This window comes from Canis aureus, chromosome 5 (assembly GCF_053574225.1).
Source record: "Canis aureus isolate CA01 chromosome 5, VMU_Caureus_v.1.0, whole genome shotgun sequence".
Classification (NCBI taxonomy): domain Eukaryota; kingdom Metazoa; phylum Chordata; class Mammalia; order Carnivora; family Canidae; genus Canis; species Canis aureus.
In genome coordinates, this window is record NC_135615.1 from 19,231,110 (window position 1) to 19,248,713 (window position 17,604).

The 17,604-nt window shown below is 41.3% G+C and overlaps 1 protein-coding gene across 13 annotated transcripts in view; it reads right to left on the reverse strand.

Annotated features, from left to right (window-relative positions):
- Positions 1 to 17,604, reverse strand: part of CACNB2 (calcium voltage-gated channel auxiliary subunit beta 2) — a 374,487-nt gene that overhangs the window by 18,478 nt on the left and 338,405 nt on the right. For 8 of the 13 annotated variants that reach the window (XM_077897015.1, XM_077897017.1, XM_077897024.1 and 5 more), the window contains 3 exons: positions 12,329 to 12,462; positions 8,298 to 8,378; positions 7,766 to 7,824 (listed from right to left, as the gene is read on the reverse strand). In XM_077897015.1, coding sequence (XP_077753141.1) covers positions 7,766 to 7,824; positions 8,298 to 8,378; positions 12,329 to 12,462 — 274 coding nt within the window. Of the gene's footprint in view, positions 1 to 7,765; positions 7,825 to 8,297; positions 8,379 to 11,646; positions 11,709 to 12,163; positions 12,184 to 12,328; positions 12,463 to 17,604 lie in introns of all 13 variants that reach the window. The other 5 variants (XM_077897018.1, XM_077897026.1, XM_077897027.1 and 2 more) reach the window with 2 other exon arrangements.

A 17,604-nucleotide genomic window follows, 5' to 3' on the forward strand; every position in this document is an offset into this window, starting at 1 on the left:
ATTTTTTTTAAGATTTTATTTATTTATTTGAAAGAGCACAGAGGGAGAAAGGGAAAATCGGACTTCCTACTGAGCAGAGAACCTGACGCGGAACTCAATCCCAGGACCCTGGGATCATGACCTGAGCCAAAAGCAGATGCTTAACGGACTGAGCCACTCAGGCATCCCAAAAGTTTTCAAAATTCTAAGGGGAAATTATTCCCATCAGAATTCTGTAGCCATTTTAACGTTCAATTACATGGAAGGGTTGATGAGAGATACTTTTAGACATTCAGGGTCTCACAAAATTACGTACTTTTCTGGGGAAACAACCAGAGGACGTTGTTAATTGAAGTGATAAGGAAAACCCTAGATCAACAGATCTAAGGAAAGGGGGCTCCAACCCAAGATGAAGGCTAAAGGAATCTCCTGAGTAATGGTGAAGGATGTCCCAAAATCACAAATGTACGCCCAGCAAAGAGAGAACCGTCCAGATTGCACATGGCAGCATGCTTCCAGAGGTTCAAGAAGACGAAACTGAGTGGCTGCAGGATGCATTTCCATATACTGTGAGGAGGTCCAGACAACTGGGGAGTCCAGGACTGAATCAGTGCCAAATACACAGGAAGTTAAGGACGATAAAAAGTAAAATTACTTAACTCACAGAAAACACAGAAGAAAAAGTGATTATAGTATATAGTGTGGCTCATTTGAACATTATCCACATGGTCATAATACCTACTAAAAACTGGAGCCAGCTGAAAGGAGGATTTAAATGTTGGGAGTGCAGGCTGAGAGGTGTGCAGGCCGGGACAGACAGGAAGATGATGCGTGAGAGCTAAATATCCTGTGAGGTAGGAAGCCAGTAGCCACTGCCTAACACCGATAACTCAAGTAGCAAATCAGGCATGTTATTGGGAAGGAAGGAGTAAATAACCAAAAGATAGAGCTAAAACAGTTCAGAGTGGCTGCCATCTGAAGAGCAGGGCATTTAGTAAGTGTGGGAAGGGACACTGGCTTTTACAGAGAAATCTGTGTTCATCTATACCCCATAGAATTCATTCTTTCCAGAACTTGGACCAGTTAATAGAATTCTCTATCTGTAATCACAGTCATGATAGAAAATAGTTCCATACCCCGACCCACAAAATTCCCTTGTGCTGCCCTCTTAGTTGTCAGTCTGCCCCTCTTCCCTACCCCTGGCACCCACAGAACTGGGTTTTTTTTTTTTTTTGGTCCCTAAAGCTTTCCCTTTCCCCAAATATTACTGCAGCCTTTTGAATGGAGCTTCTTTCACTTTCCATAATGCACGTGAGATTCATCTGTATTGTTGTGTTTCCATTTCTTCTTACTGCCAGTGGGGCTGCTGTTTTTTTAAAAAAAATAAGCATACGATTTTTGAGCTTTTTGTACTTATTTTTTTTTAATTTTTTTTTTAATTTATTTATGATAGTCACACAGAATGAGAGAGAGAGGCAGAGACACAGGCAGAGGGAGAAGCAGGCTCCATGCACCGGGAGCCCGACGTGGGATTCGATCCCGGGTCTCCAGGATCACGCCCTGCGCCAAAGGCAGGCGCTAAACCACTGCGCCACCCAGGGATCCCCTAGCTTTTTGTACTTGGATGAAAATTTTATTCAATGTGTTAAAAGCAAGGAGACACTAAAACACTGATTTAAACATTTTCATTATTATTTCAAAATGCATTCACAAGTGAAATCAGGCTATAGGTGAAACACACAATGCTTGGTCATTGTTCAAGATGTTTGTATTTAAGGGCACCTGGGTGTCTCAGTGGTTAAGCGTCTGTTGGTATCAGCTTAGGTTGTGATCTTGGGGTCCTGAGATAAAGTTCTGCATCGGGCTCTGCATGGAGACCACTTGGGTTTCTTTCTCTCTCTCTTCACCCCTCCGTCTCCATCTTTTTTTTAAAAAAGTTATTTATTTGGGGGTGGGTCTAGCAGTTAGGGTCGTACCATCTGGGAAGCTCCAGCTATAAAGGAGGTAACAGTACTCCCTTCACATGGAGCAACTGTGGCACCATGAAGGGAGACATTCATTCAACACTGATTTATCGAGTGCCTACTATGTGCTAATCATTGGGGTGCTATTAAGGAACCCAAATTCTCATGGAAGAGAGAGTGAGTGGAAGGAAGTAGACAGATGTCTGATGTCAGGTGGTCATAAATACCATTAAAAAATAATGCAGGGTAATGAGGACACAGATGGGGTGAGGCAGAGGGTACATGCTTGGTGTTCAAGGAACACCTTTCAGAAAAGTTGACCTGTAGTCAGAGGTGAGGGAAGTGAGGGGATGAGCCATATGGGTAGTGTGGGCATGGTGTTCTAGGCAGAGGGCAGAGTCAGCACCTGAAGCGCCGGGCATTACACTAGCAGAGCTATGTGGGGCCCAGCTTCTCCTGATGACCACAGTGTAGGTGTGTCCTTCTACATGGGGAACTGACCCAGCAGCAGGACAGGATTTTCTATAATAATACATCCTCCCTCTCCCACCTGCTTGGGCCTTTCTGCACATGGTACTGCTCAGCTGAGAATCCACTGACCTGCTTCTGTGGTTAGCTTCGTAGGCTGTGTGAAGTTGGGTCACTATCCTATTTCAACTCCTAAAGTTATGCTTTGGGAATTGTCACTACTTGGGGTTCTGCCAAAAAGGAGACCTTGAAAACTGTAAGGGCAAAATTCGGGGGACAGTTCAGAGTAGTGGTTCTTAGCCCTCATGGGATACCAAAATTGCCACCATGTAAACTTCTAAAGGTACATTAGGTCCTCCCTTAGGGATTTGGTTTCAGTTGGCCACAGGTGGAACATAAGCCCTTATTTGGTTGGTATTTTATTTTTAACATGCTGCAGATGATTTTAATATGCAGCCAGGCTAGATAACCACCAGTTTAGAAGAAGTTGTCTCACATCTAAGCAAATTATCTACACAACAAAACTAAGTGATGTACAGTTGCCCAGGATTATTGATTTCCAGTAAGATTCCTTTGCAGAAGATTCACCAGTGTATACATCCCTACAATTCAGTTCGCATTCCAGACACTTCAGTGCTGACAGCTGACATTTTCAAAGTCACTGGGGAGGAAAACCCAATTCATCACTGGTGGTAGCTTTCCTCTTTGTCCTCTATTTCCTTGTTAATTTACCTGTCAATGTCCTACAAGGATGAATCCGCAGATTGCTTTGTTTACATGACACAGTTGGTTAGGATGGATCGGATTTTAAATGGGCTACTCTATGCCACACAACAGAAAGAGGATAATGATTTATCATCTATTCTTTGACCTGACACACTTAAATGCTATTTAACAGCCAAGATCACAATTCTGACAACTCTCCAGGGCTTCAACAAATGAACTTAACTAGGTTTGAGAACAGAAAAGAATTCCTATCAAGAATCTTTCCATCACCAGCACTTCCTTTCATATATCTTTCCCCCATGGGCTTCAAGTTTTTAAAAAATAAATTTAGTTTATTTAATAGATAATTAAGGAGTAATTTATTTTTCCATTTTAAAATTACAAGTGCATGGAGGTACCTGATACTTTCGGTAAGTTTTCTCCCCCCTACTGCTACCAAAACTAAAGACATTTAATGACCCAGGTACTCTAGATGTCTTGCCAGAGGTTAAAAAATTAAATTTTACATGGAATTTTCCAAGTGTTTGTTAGAGACCCTCTTCATTCCTTTAAAGATCTTTAATTGGTGATTCCCAAGCCTAGAATGTTGAACTTGAGCTCTATGAGTCAAATGAGCCAAGACTGCTCCATTAATAAAGCCATGTGAAAATTACTTCTGGCCAGAAAGAACAGACTGATACAACATTCAAATATTTTGCTCATTTGTTTCTTAAATGAAATCAATCTGAATGGGCTAATATGTTAGAGCACGGGTTCAAGCTATGCCCTATGGCTGGAATCTCTCTTCCAAATTCAGAACTTACTAGGTTTAAAGAGTAAGGAAATGCCATCACATTTTTCCATCTTTGGCATTTTGGAACAGGCAGTGGGTTAAGTCAGTCATGGAAAGCACAGTGCTTTGTCTAGCAATTTCCTGGGTGTGCATGCTCAAGAAGACAATCCCAAATTAGGATAAGTGACAGAGCCAAGCATAGAGAACTGAAAGGTAAATAAGCCTGATTGGGGGGGGATGCTTTTTTTTTTTTTTTTTTACTTGGCCAGTGCCAGACTGCCTTGGACCACACCAAAGGTGGTGTTTTCCTGGCACAAACTAAAAAATATTTCAAGTTATGAAAAACAAAATTGAATTAGGAACATTTGATAAGGTGGACCTTGATTATAGTTTCTACTTCCTTTTCTGTCTCTCTCAGTCCTTTGCTTGTCTTGCTGTCCCTGCCTCCCCTGCTGAAAGTCGGTATCAATTACAAATGACCGTAAGAGCAGGTGCAGTCAAGGAAGCAAGGGGTATACTAAGAAACTTAAAAGACAATAAAAAAAAAAAAAAGAAAAAAAAAAAGAAACTTAAAAGAACACAAGCCCACAGATACTATCTATTGTAAGAAGGACAGGGACATAGAGGAGAGGCACCAAATTTGTCTTGTTAAAAATACATAAATACAGGGATGTCTGGGTGGCTCAGTCAGTTAAGTGTCTACCTTCCGCTCAGGTTGTGATCTCAGGGTCCTGGATCGAGCCCCGCCTCTCCTTCCCTTCTACTTCTCTGCCTGCTTATGTGTATGTTCCCTCTCTCTCTCTCTCTCAAATAAATAAATATAATCTTTTAAAAAATACAGAAATGTAAACTAGCCCTGTATGTTCCTAGGTCCCCTGAAATCTACTCTTCGCTTAAATTTCAGTTTCCATTTTAGACTCCTATTGTGTCATTGATGCTTCGGGAACTGGCTTAACTCTGACCACAGATTCTTTGACTCAAGTCTTCCTTCCAGCTAACTAGAAGTGAGCTCCATGAAGCCCAAGCCCTCATCTGACTTTGTTCCTCACAATGTCCAGCACACAGAGTATGTTCAGTAAAATTTGTTGAAGCAGACTGAGTGGGGAAGGGAAGAGAGGACAAAGATTATGTCCAAGACGATGAACATGGTACACCAGATACGGCCCTGGCTCTGTTACCAGTCACTCCTTGTCTAGAGACTTGAGTTGAAGACCTCTAGGAAGCTTGCCTTCCACATGATGCTCTGGCAAACCTTGGTGCCTTCACCCACTTAACACCCTCTACTGGACAGGCCTTTCTCTTTCTAATTTGAGTTAGTGAAATCTTAGTTACCATTTAAAAACCCTTTCCTAGATGTTGAACATTCCTGTCTGCATCAATCCCTCCTCCCCTTATAATCTGTATACCTTGGACATGCACATGCTGAGCTGCCCCTTCATCTATTTCGTATTTTACTGCTCAAGGCTTCGGTTTATGGTTGACATCTAAGGTCTACAAAGACAGTGAGTGGCTTCAACATCTCTGCATTTCTCTAGCAGGACATATATGGAAAACATTCATTCAACATTCACCCATGTGCCCTTTACACTGAGCTCAGTCCCAGGCATTAAGAACACAACGGTTCACAGAATAGATTCAACAAACAAACATAAAAGCCAAAAATCTGCCCTCATGGGTTGATAGTCTAACTATAGGACAATGGCAGCAAACAAAATTAATAAATAAAATATACAAAAGAATTATGGGAAAAGTCAAGGAAAGGAGAGAGAGAGAGAGAGAGAGAGAGAGAGAGAGAAAGAGTGTGTGTGTGTAGTGTGCACATATACCAAGGAGAGTATTTGAGGGAAAAGTGTTCTTAGCAAAGGAAAATGTAAGTGCAAAGGTCCTGAGGTGGGCATGTATCTGGATGTCTAGAACACTCATGGAACAAGGAAGTCAGTGTAGCAGGAGCAGAATGAGAATGTAAGAGATGGTGTCAAAAGTAAGGAGCGGGGTGGGATTGTGGATGGTCAGACCAGAGAGGGTCTTAAAGGCCGCTATGAGGACTTTGATTTTTACTCAGTGAAAAGAGAAGCTATTGGATGGATCTGAACAAAGCAGGTATAAGACCCACTCACAGTTTAACAGAGTTGTTCTGGCTGCTGAATTGAGAAGAGAGGTTAAGGAAGCAATAACAGAAGCAAAGATACAAGTTAGGAAGCTATTTATGATGATAATCCAGGGAGGGGTGCCTGTGTCTTAGGCCAAAAGGATCGCAGAAGATGTGTGAGAAGTCATCAGATTCTTGATAGATTTTGAAGATACAGACAACGGCATTTGGATGCAGGATACAAGAGAAAAAGACAGTTAAGAATGATTCAGTGAGGGATACCTGGGTGGCTCAGTGGTTGAGCATCTGCCTTTGACTCAGGGTATGATTCCAGGGTCCTGGGATCGAGTCCTACATTGGGTTCCCCAAGGGGAGTCTGCTTCTCCCTCTGCCTATGTCTCTGCCTCTCTCTCATAAATAAATAAAATTTTTAAAAATTAAAAAAAAAAAGAATGATTCAGTGATCTGGGCCAGATGGGTCTTGGGTCCGAAAGACAAAGCAGGTGTACTTGAGGTGTGGGATATTATGAAAGGAGCAGGTTTTTGGGAGAAGTTGGGAAGTTTGAGAAGTCTATTAGACACCTTGGCAGTGATACTGAATAGGCAGTTGGATATATGGATCTGGAGTTCAGAGCACAGACCTGCAAAGGAATGCTATTTACAAGTCTAACATCAAATGAAACCACTCACGGAATGAGTGTAACTTGAAGAGAGAAGACCAAAGGACTTAGCCGTGGCTGCTCCAAGATGTCTAGTTGCAGAGGAAGAACCAGCCAAGGAGAAAAAGGAGACAAAGTGAGATCAAAGAAAAACCAGGAAAGCGTACTTGCAGAGATCACACACATAAAGTATTTAAAAGAGGATGAAGCAGTCCAACACGTCAATTAAGAGGAGGACTGAGGATTCACCCATGGATTTGGTAATGGGAAGGTCACTGCTCATCTGATAGGACTAGTTTTGGTTGAGTGATGGATGAGTAACTGGAGACCACATCAGTACAAGGAGAACAAGTAGGTACCACATTTTGAGGGAGTTCTGCTGTAAAGAAAAGGAGAAAATGTAATAGCAGAGGGGAATATGGTTCAAACTTCATTGAGAAGGGAGAAATAACTACATTTTTAGGTGCTGAGGGAGATTCCATTAGAATGAGAAGTAGTGATGAGGAGAAAGGCAAGGGTTTTACAGTTGTGTTGAGATGGGGAATGGGATCTAGTGCCCAAGTGGGTGGGATGGCCATCGCTCGGAACAGAGTAGAAGCAGAGCATCCAGGCAAACATGCAAGTTGGGCTCGGTGTGGTGGTGGGACAATCTTTTGAAAGTTCTCCTCTGTTTGCTTCTACTGTGTCTGTGGAAGCAAGTTCATTGGGGAGGGAGAGGAGATGGGGTTTTGGGGCTTGGTGAGAAAGGAAATGGTACAGAAGTCTTGAAGAGTAGAAAAGTGAATAGAAGAGAGCTATTAAATATTATTTCTGGGCAGCATTAAGAGCCAGCTAATGATAAATTTAGGGTGATACAGGTCAGTGGGGATGTGGCCAGGTTCCCCTCACAGAGGCAGGTGCAGGAACAGAGAGCTGCTTATCTAGGACTGAGGATGTGCTGAGCAAAACCGACAAATATTTACTGAATCAGATTGAGCTGAATGAAACTTACTGCCCATCACCATACAGACTTTGGAGAGTAGTTTTCTCTGTGATCACCTGCCTGTCCCACCCGGCTTTTGTCATCTTCAAGAAGAAATCCACAAAACCAGTATTCTGAAATACTCACCGCCCTTCAAATCTGTGTTTTAAAAAATCAAACAACGCTTTCTGCATCATATCTGTGACCTGCAATTGAGCAAGCAATACATTAAGATAAAATGAAAATAGTACTAATTACAACAATTATATTCCTAAGATTGTTTAAAAACCTGGGCTTCCCATTTGGACAGCACTGCACATATGACATTTTTTTTTCCCACATTTTTCTGCTGCAGAGTTCTGATACAATGACAATTAAAAAGGCCAAGTTCCCCAAATTTATCCTGATGTTTTAGTGACGATACACTGACATTGCAAGTGTTTTCAGGCACTCTCCATTTGATACCATTTCCCCAGACTGAGTAAGAAGCTAGCAAAACCTCCAAAGCAACAGCTATAAAAACAGAACACAACAGGAAGAGATATATACCACAACCTGGAAAAAACATGCTTCCCTGCTAGAAGTCTTTAAGCTCTAAATTCAAGAGGGAGGTGGGGGTCACAGAGCAGTTCAGCAAGCGAAGGTCAAGTATAGGGGGCTCCAGAGGGCAGCCGCTTACCTCGTACCCCTTCAGAGAAGGGCCCACCAAGACCACTGGCCGCATGGAAGGTACCACATCATAAGGAGGAGTGTGCTCTGTCTGCAGAAAGAGAGGGGAGGACTTCAGATGGTTGACAGGCAGGGGAACTTAAATATTTTAAGTATAAATTATTCTTTCTGAACTCTGTAATAGGAGGCACTGGCTTTCCAGACCTTTCCTTTTTTTTTTTTTTAAATATACATTTTTTTTATTACTTGCCTCTTTCTTCAATAAACTCAAACAAAGATTGGTGGGCTTATTTTCCTAAAGTTCTCAAGGTACCGAATTGTTTACAGTTTTCTTGCTCTCCTCAAGAAATACTACTGACATATTAGTTCCTAAAGCAGGAAGTGCTGCTTTTGAACAAAAACTAGGTGAAAGAACAGAAACATGCCTCATGCAGAATAGATGCTTTAGGCTTTACTGGAAGTTAACACGGCTTTCAAATGCATTTGAGAGTTTTCTGAAGACTTGAACGATCAGGCCTATCGTGGTTAAGTACGGAGAAAAGAAAGGTCTTAGCTAGCTTTGCATCTTAGAGGTTTGTCTTACCTGGATAAAGCCTAATTTTGAAACATTATAAAGTTCATTACCAAATACTTGAAAATCCCTGCATTACTGTGAGAGTTTAAGGCTAACAGGCATGCTTGTTCCAGCAAGCAGTAATTAAGGTCACTAGCACAGGTTAGTGATTCATGTTTTTGAATTTCTGGTCTCTAGACCTTGAAACGTGGAAACTTGAAATATAAGGTTTATGTGTCTTGGAAGGAAGGTGGTTAATGTGTGATAGCATATTCAAGCACGCTACAGGGGCCTCACAGGTTTGCTATCAACTTGCACATCTAATATGCTTCCCTAGAGTGGTTTAGGTAATGTCTCTGTTATATAACTAATTCATGCCTTTCCAGGATAATTCCTCTCCTTTTTGGAAGAGCAGAGGGAGGAGCTAAATTTTGCAGCAATTTCTAAAATTTCGCAAAATTTTCAGCTTAGCTGCTTCACATAAAATGGTCAAAATAATTTTTTTTTTTTCAAAAAAATCAGGTAACAACAGCTAATCTGCTTGATTACATCAAAACCAGCTATTTCCAAAGCAGAAAATGCTACAGGGACTCAAAATGACTTTTTTTTATTGCAGAAGAGAGAGACAGGCCTTAAACACGGAGGTAAACAAATCAGTGTCATGTGAATCTTTCGGCATTAAGGAGTGTCTAAAAAAGATATATTTTTAGAATCACAGAGACAAAAAAAAGTTTTTTAACTATTTTAAGAAATTGCAAAACTAACGTGCGAATGTGAACTTCTGCATCAGCCTGTTGCCCAAGAACATTCTACTGTTGCTTAAAATTGCCCATTACAGGGCACCTGGGCGGCTCAGTCAGCTGAGCTTCTGACTCTTGGTTTTGACTCAGGTCATGATCTCAGGGTGAGGAGACTGAGAGCCCTGCCTGGGGGTCTGTGCTCAGTGCTGAATCAGCTTGAGATTCTCTCTCTCTCCCTCTGCCCCTCCCTGCTGCTTGTGCTCGCTCGCTCTCACTCTCTCAAATCAATAAATCTTTTTTAAAAATTGCCCATTACAAACTTTATGACTTTGATCGAATTTAACTTGCTTCGGGGCGGGGAGTTAAAAAGCATTTCAGCTTCAATAGTTTCCATGTTGAGATTTCGTCTAGAGTAGCAGACAAATATATTTATGGGGGGTGAAAATAATGCTGTGACCGTGCTGTCAAATTTTAGTCCTTCAGATTTTACCTAGTGTTCAAACTTAATTTTAATAGACACAAGAAAGGTAAAATACATTTTCAAACAGGGAAAAAAACAAAACAAAACAAAACAAGACAAACATAATACAGTAACAGCACAGAGGCCACAAGCACCAGTCTAAAAGCAGCCTAAAACATGGAAAACAGCCTCATCCGTGAATCTCGGGTTGTCTTGTTGGTTTTGAGCTCTACATTGAAGTTCACCACATAATCAATAACAGAAGAATGAATACCAGTGCCGAAGGCATCATAAGCATATTTGTCATGACAGTGATTCCGTCTGGGATCATACTGAGAATGTTTAGAAGCCAAGTCCTTATAGCTATTCAGTATAAGAATACCTTTTCCATTGTTGGAATTGGGAATATGAATTGCATAGCTACCAAGAAATTTTATTTTGAGTCTGTAAGTATTAAGTGGCCCAGTATTTTGGAGGTCTTTGGTTCCTTCGATCTCTGGCTGCCAACTAGCGAAGCATTACCCATGCTGGTCATCAATCAGCTTCTTATTCAATAGGGTAGCTACAGAAATTACCTTATTTGATGGAATATTGGTACTTTATGCCCTAAGGATACCGACACCATCATTTTTACCTACTCTTTCCTGCTAGCCTTATTTGTTCCAATTCTTTAGCTGAAAAATCACAATCAACATTTTTCAAGGTTGAGAATTTAAGACTAAGCAAACTTTGAAAATATATCTCGACTAACATGGTTTCAGTTCATGTCACTGCTCTATAAAATTCAGAGTGTCTGAGGGATGCTGATTTTCTAGGCATCCGCACTAGGAAGACTGTCTGTCACTTGGCTGCAAGGTTTAGCTGCGCCGAGAAGGTAGGACCAGAGAGAAGGGCCCACTGTGCGGGTTTGCATCAAGCAGGGGCTGTCTGTGTTAACACACACAAAAAAAAATCCAGGTTTTCATTTTTGTCTGGAGCGCCGAGGTCTTCCATTATAAAAGTAATCCTCATTTATTTAAAAACAAAACAAAACAACAAACTTTACAGTGCAGTCTCTGACATCTCATGGATAATTTTAGAGTTCCTCCATGTGGCAAAATGCTTGTGTGCAGGGGAAGAGAACCAAGGACACAGAGTTTGGGACAGAGGCGGCTTTCCTCCACACACGTCACGAGATGTCCGCATGGTTTGTGCAGGACACATGGCTCAATAGTAGGAAGTAGGATTCCAGAAGACAGCACAGTTGGCTGTGCAAAGTGGTGTGTCAAAAGAAAGGAAGGAATGGAAATTGTGTGTGTGTGTGTGTGTGTGTGTGTGTGTGTGTGTTGGGGCGGTGGGGAAGAGGTGATGTCCTTAAAAAATAATGCTTTCAAGCTACAAAACGTGTGAAAAGAAACAGATTTTGTTTGGAGTAAAGGGAGCTCTGGAATACTCTGGTTTGCAGTCAGGGGACAAGGAGCATCACCGTGTAGCATCTTGCCTGGCCAGTGGCAAAGGCTCTACGCATGGCCACTGCCCCATTATCTGACAGGTGAGGTCCTGCAACCTGACTGAGAAGGCAAGAACAGGGGGAGAGTACTTATAGAGGACAAGAGGAGAAACTCACAGTAAACCGCCAAAACAAGCCTGCAGTTTTCCAATGGTCTTGCTCATCGGCAGATTTTGCACCTAGTGGATTAGAAGTTTAAATACTGACTAAATTAAAAATTGAATAATTTCTTTTAGTACAAGCTATGTATCTGGATAGCATAAATCAGAATCTAATAATGGTTTTAATATGATTGATATAAGTTAAATTTCTGGAAAAAAAGAAAGAGACAAAGACAGAATAAGCATGCACAGTAGAGGTGCATTATTTGGAGCTGTCAGCGTTTGACATCTCAGAATGTTGGAACAGATTCCCTTGGTGGTAGATATTTATTCCATCAAAAAGGATAAGTACTGTAATCTTGCTTTAACAAGGTCACTCACTGAATTTAGTCGGTTTGAAAGGCATGGACTCAATTAGCTGTTTGAGAGGTTCTCTTCTTGGGATAGGAATGACTGCATTTAAATGAAACTGGGATTTAATGCTAATGATGCCAGTGGCAGGATAAACACAGCTTATGTCAATGTAAACTTACCGATTTCTGCTTCTGCTTAGCTACAGCAGCATGGAAAAGAAACAAAGAATAACACAGCATGCACGTTATTGGCTTATCAAAGGACGCAGACAGTCAACAGGACCAGAAATGTGACGCAGTGCAGGTGAGCAGGTGGACAGATGGGAGTTTGGAAGTTATTGTTACCTTCTTAAAGAAGGGTATTCTTTTCTCTTTGGAGTGGGGTGACGTTACACTGTTTGCACTGGGTTTAGGGGAGCGGTGGTTTGCTGGAATATCATTTTCTTCTGCATCTAAGCCAGTAGCATCTATGTCTATAGCTATATACAGACAAACAATTCAAAAATCATCAGGTAGACAGGAGAGGAAAAACAGGTTATAAAAAAAAAAAATAAAACGAAAGCAAACAAAACTAACCATAGTAAAAGATCTATCATGAGTGCTGAGCATCATCAACAAAGTAAAATGTAAAGTAAGACACGTTAAGAACGCAATGTCATCAAACCTAACAAAACCCAAAGATTTCCCCTCAGGGTAACTGCTTGCTTGCACAAATGAGCTGCCTGCTAGACCTCCTGGGTAATATTTTAGAGAAACATTTTTAATGTGTAGTTTCAAATACAGTACTGGTATTTTTCCACGTCACCTGTAGATGAATATGGTTCAGAACATCCGGCTTCGCGCCTTATGGGATCATCAGTCACCTTTTCAATAATAAGCAACTACACTGGAAACCTTATAACAACATGCCTCAGATTTCTTATTTTGCTTGTTTTTGTGTGAAAATAAGGGCAATGTGAAAACTTCATGAAAAACACAACAGGCATTTGAGGAAAAGTGAGAATAGAAAAATCTTAAATTCAGGGACGCCTGGGTGGCTCAGCGGTTGAGCATCTGCCTTTGGCTCAGGGCGTGATCCCGGGGTCCTGGGATCGAGTCCTGCATCAGGCTTCCTGCATTGAGCCTGCATCTCCCTCTGCCTGTGTCTCTGCCTCTTTCTCTGTGTGTCTTGTGAATGAATACATTTTAAAAATCTTAAAAAAAAAGAAAAATCTTAAATTCAGGCAACCTAAAGGAGTCCTACACAAGGCAAAGGATTCAGGGAGGCTTCCAGGATGGGCCAGATTAAAACGACTCCAAGGGGCACCTGGGTGGCTCAGTTGCTTAAGCATCTGCCTTCAGCTCAGGTCATGATCCCAGGGTCCTGGGATCAAGGGAGCCTTGCATCAGGTTCCTGCTCAGCGGGGAGTCTGCTTCCCCCTCTCCCTCTGTGTGCTTTCTCTCTCTTAAATAAATAAAATCTTAAAAAAATAATAAAATGATTTCAAGATGGTATGTACCCTGTCTGGCAGGCCTGACTGAAAACTAATTATAGAGCACCGGACCTCATGATCTCCAAATGAAATGAGTCTTATAAAATGACCTGATAAGAGACTTCTGACGATTTCTATAAAGCGCTTCTAGAAATGCATTTAACATGAGAGACAGAGTGGAAGGACACAGAGAGGCCAGAGAGCATGGCACGGGTCCCCTCGTCTGGAGAATGAGAGGTTTAGGCCTGGGGTTCAACATGCTTTCACTTTTAAAATCTTTTGTCTGGAAAACTGGAGCACTGAAAGATTCAGTGTTAAATAAAAAAACAACAACAACAAAAAGATCCAGCATCTCATTCCAAAGTTGATAAAATGCTTCCACGTGCAATGACTACAGAATTTCATCAGCTGCAGAATCGGAACTGGAAAGTATTTTGAGGATCACTTTCAACCCTCTTATTTTTAAAAGACTAAAATGATAAGACTCTTAAAGAGTTTAAGGGACTTGGCAGAGCCAGGACTCAGAGGCGAGGCTCTGGGTCTGTGCGCCCCTGGCCCATGCCTGCACCCTGCTGCCTGTTGGGGGGGGCGCTCTCAATGCAGGCACCCTCCCTTCCTCAGCTCCCCGGGCTTTCCAGGTGGGGGTCCTCACTTTCCGGATTCAGGAAGGGACCAGAGGTGAGCTCCGGAGAGAATTATTCTATGGTTTAGATGAGTCCTGGAAAAGAGAGTCTACTCAATCTAACAAATAAACCCCCACAGCACATTCAGATAAGGAGCATCTGGAAGGAACGGTTTGGTGTCACTAAGCAGCTAGCATTCCTGCCACCCACGGGGGAACATGGGGGTTCACACACAGGCAGCCGCTGCTAACCTCTTCCAATCGTGGCAGATCACCTGACAGCCATCACATTTTTTTTTTTCCAATTTGGAAATTATTACGGATATTGGGTGACTCAGCCTTTTTGAAAACTAGGATCTCTCGTTCAATTGTTCCTTTGGTTCATCTGATGAGGTCGACGATGCGTGATGGAGTGGGACTCCCCAGCACCGTTTGCACCACATTGCACGTATTAAGGGCCGCTTGCAGAGCAAGCAGGGAGGACTCCCTCTCCAGTGAAAGGAGTAACAGACCGAGTTAATTCCAGGTATTTAGTGAGACTTACCTAGTAAATAAGTCTTTCTCCTTATACCGCCCACACATATTGATGCACTGCAAGGCTCAGTACGTGGTGTGCGACAGAAACACTGTAAGTTGAGGCTGACTTTTACATAACCCTGTAATGCTCTTCCCTAAATCCTAACTTGGGAAGAATGCTGTTAGTGTCTGCCTGGATACTATGGAGAGGATCCAGGTCAGTTTTCTCACTATCTCTAGATCTACCTTAACCAAGTCAGATCGGTTTCTCTTCTGGTGGTAAATTCCCATCTACTTTTACCTTTCTCCTCTTTTCTTGGGCTTATAAAGGCCTTCAAGGGATGGTAACTTCCTGAAAGCCTCTCCGAAACAGGATTCCTGCAGGCGTGTTAGTTGACAGGACGCTGGCAAAGTTCATGCATGAGATTTTATGATCTGGCCATTCAGTCTGGTCTGCTGTGACCAGTGGGTGGATTTTTGAAATATTTTTTCTAAGTAAAAGTGGAAATGCATACAAAGTTTAGCTGTAATATTGCCCAGATGTTTGGCAACCCACACGTAGCCTGAGAGCCCAAGTCAGGTTTGAAATTTACCTATATTTGGATGCAAGGGCTCAAAATCCCAAATTGAGAACTTTCTAATTTATTAGTTCTGACTTTTGGTTAACTTAAATTTAAAAGCATCTGGGCTTATTCCCAAACACAGGGAATTCTAAAACATTTGGCCACTTTCAAAACACATTAAAGAAATTTACTAAGACAGTTAAGAAGCATGTTCAACTCTTTTTCATAGTTCCATATACTTTATTAGACTCAGATGGTTACCCCTTTTTTGTTTCATACTTGTATCTGCAGACCTTGGCAAATATTAGTATTTACTTGGGAAAAACTACTTTCATAAATATTAAAATAGTTTATTTTCTTAGTCCTCAACAGAATGATGTTTCTTTACTTTCTTTCCTTTTTTTTATTTTATTTTATTTTATTTTTTATTTTATTTTATTTTTTTTGGTGGAGAGCCTTGGAAACATTTTTTGAGACCTAAATTGTAACTTCATCTTAGACACTTAGGTCCAGTTGAGTGGCATGCTGGGGTGACCTGTGTGGGTACGCACATGTAGGTACGGGGAATGTGTCGTGTAACCGGCTACTACCCCATTACCCAGATGCGAGGTGGAAATTTCTCCTTTTCCAAATCCTTGAGAACTTCCAAGTATATTTGCTTTAGGCAAACACTTGTATTCTTCGGTCCAGCAATGGGTGAGGTTAATGTAGATGGGGCCTCTGGGGGATACAGGTGAAAGTTACATCTCTAGGCCAATCCACACTGGATTGGTTAGGCAGTTTACCCTGGAAGGTGGGGTGGGGGAAACTTCTCTGTAGAAATTTTCTAGATTTTTCCTTTAAAGAAGTTGAGGTATTAATATGAAAATTATAGCAGGTTCCCAATGTGCCTACTGCAAATTTCGTAGCTGGCAAATGTCTCCAGTCATTAAGTGACAAGTGTTTTCTGTTCTTGGTATCAGAAAAGTTATTCCAAAGTCCTGTATCTATATAACACTTGCATCAAGTTTTAAATCATCCTTACTTTATTGTAGTAAATTAAACTTTAATTTTAGTAGTGACAAACATCTGTCTACAAAAATGAAATATTATTTTTACAAACACACTAACTTACTCTTCAGAATGCATGTGGCCTGCTCTCCTGATATTACCAAAACCATGAGACGGCTACAGTATGGTTTAAAGAAATGGAAGAATTTTCCTGGTCTACAGGAGTGGCGCTGACATCTACGGATGGAGCCGCAGATGTCAGCAGATGAGCCCTCTCACTATATGATGTAACATTTCCCCATTTCAGGAACCTGGTGACAGTCCTCTCGAGTTTCTGAGGCAGTTTTTAAGATACATACAAAGGGTACAGCTTTAGATCATAATCTCTGTAACTTCACATGTTTGAGAAGGAGCGGAGATAAGCCTGTGCATTCACTAAACAGCTCCCCTCCCACTGATGGAGGGAAGACATACGCCTCACATAAGACATAAGCCCTAAAAGGGCTTCCATCTCCATTTCAAACATACTATTTTACTTAATTTGGGGCAACTCAGAATTACTGCAAGCTGTACATACATGGTTTTTGGAATCAATATGCATCCTAAAATGATTTATTTCTTATTGTGCTCAGATCTTGCACTTAAAAAGTTCTATCATTTTTATTAAGAAGCCTTCAACTGGTCTCTAAAAGCTGCCAACATTCAGGAATGAGGCATCATCAAGAGTAATAGGAGAATCCTGTTTTTAAGACAATTAGTTAGGGTGCAACTACTCCCCTAACTTGTCCACAGACACACACTCTACACAATTCCAGCTTTCTCAAAATCACACAAAGAATCATTTTGCTCCAGTACTCTGATGGGGAGTCCTTGCAATCTTATTCTGACTCAACTGCTTCTCTTAGCAAACTAAGATTCTGGTGATCATGGGCTTTCTGCAATTCTATCAATTAATCTCCAATTTATATACAACTCCAAGTTCTACACAGATTGGTAGAGTTGCCAGATTTAACAAAGAAAAATATAGCCAAGTTTGAGTTTCAGATGTTTTTTCTTACTGTAAATATTTCTCATACAGTACTTATATGAAAAAAAGTATTCATTCTTTATCTGAAATTCAAATTTTGCTTACCGTAGTGCCCTTCTCCACTGCCTTGGAAAGAAAACAGGAGTCCCTCTTCCTACAAGGGATTCTCTTTTTTCAATACTTCTACTCATCTCTGACACCCTCCACAGAGTCTTTGGGGTAAAACTCAGGTTAGGCCAGTCACTCCATCATCACTTTATTCTCGTTTTCCTACCTTTCAAAAACTTTTATCTTTCTTCTGTCTTTATTTAACTTTGAGGCTTGATGCTGTGCTGGGCACCAGAGTGGGAGGTATGTAGGCATAAAAAGTTAAATACACTTATCACTTTGGTCATCTAAACAACTTACAGGGAACACACAGACGTACTTCC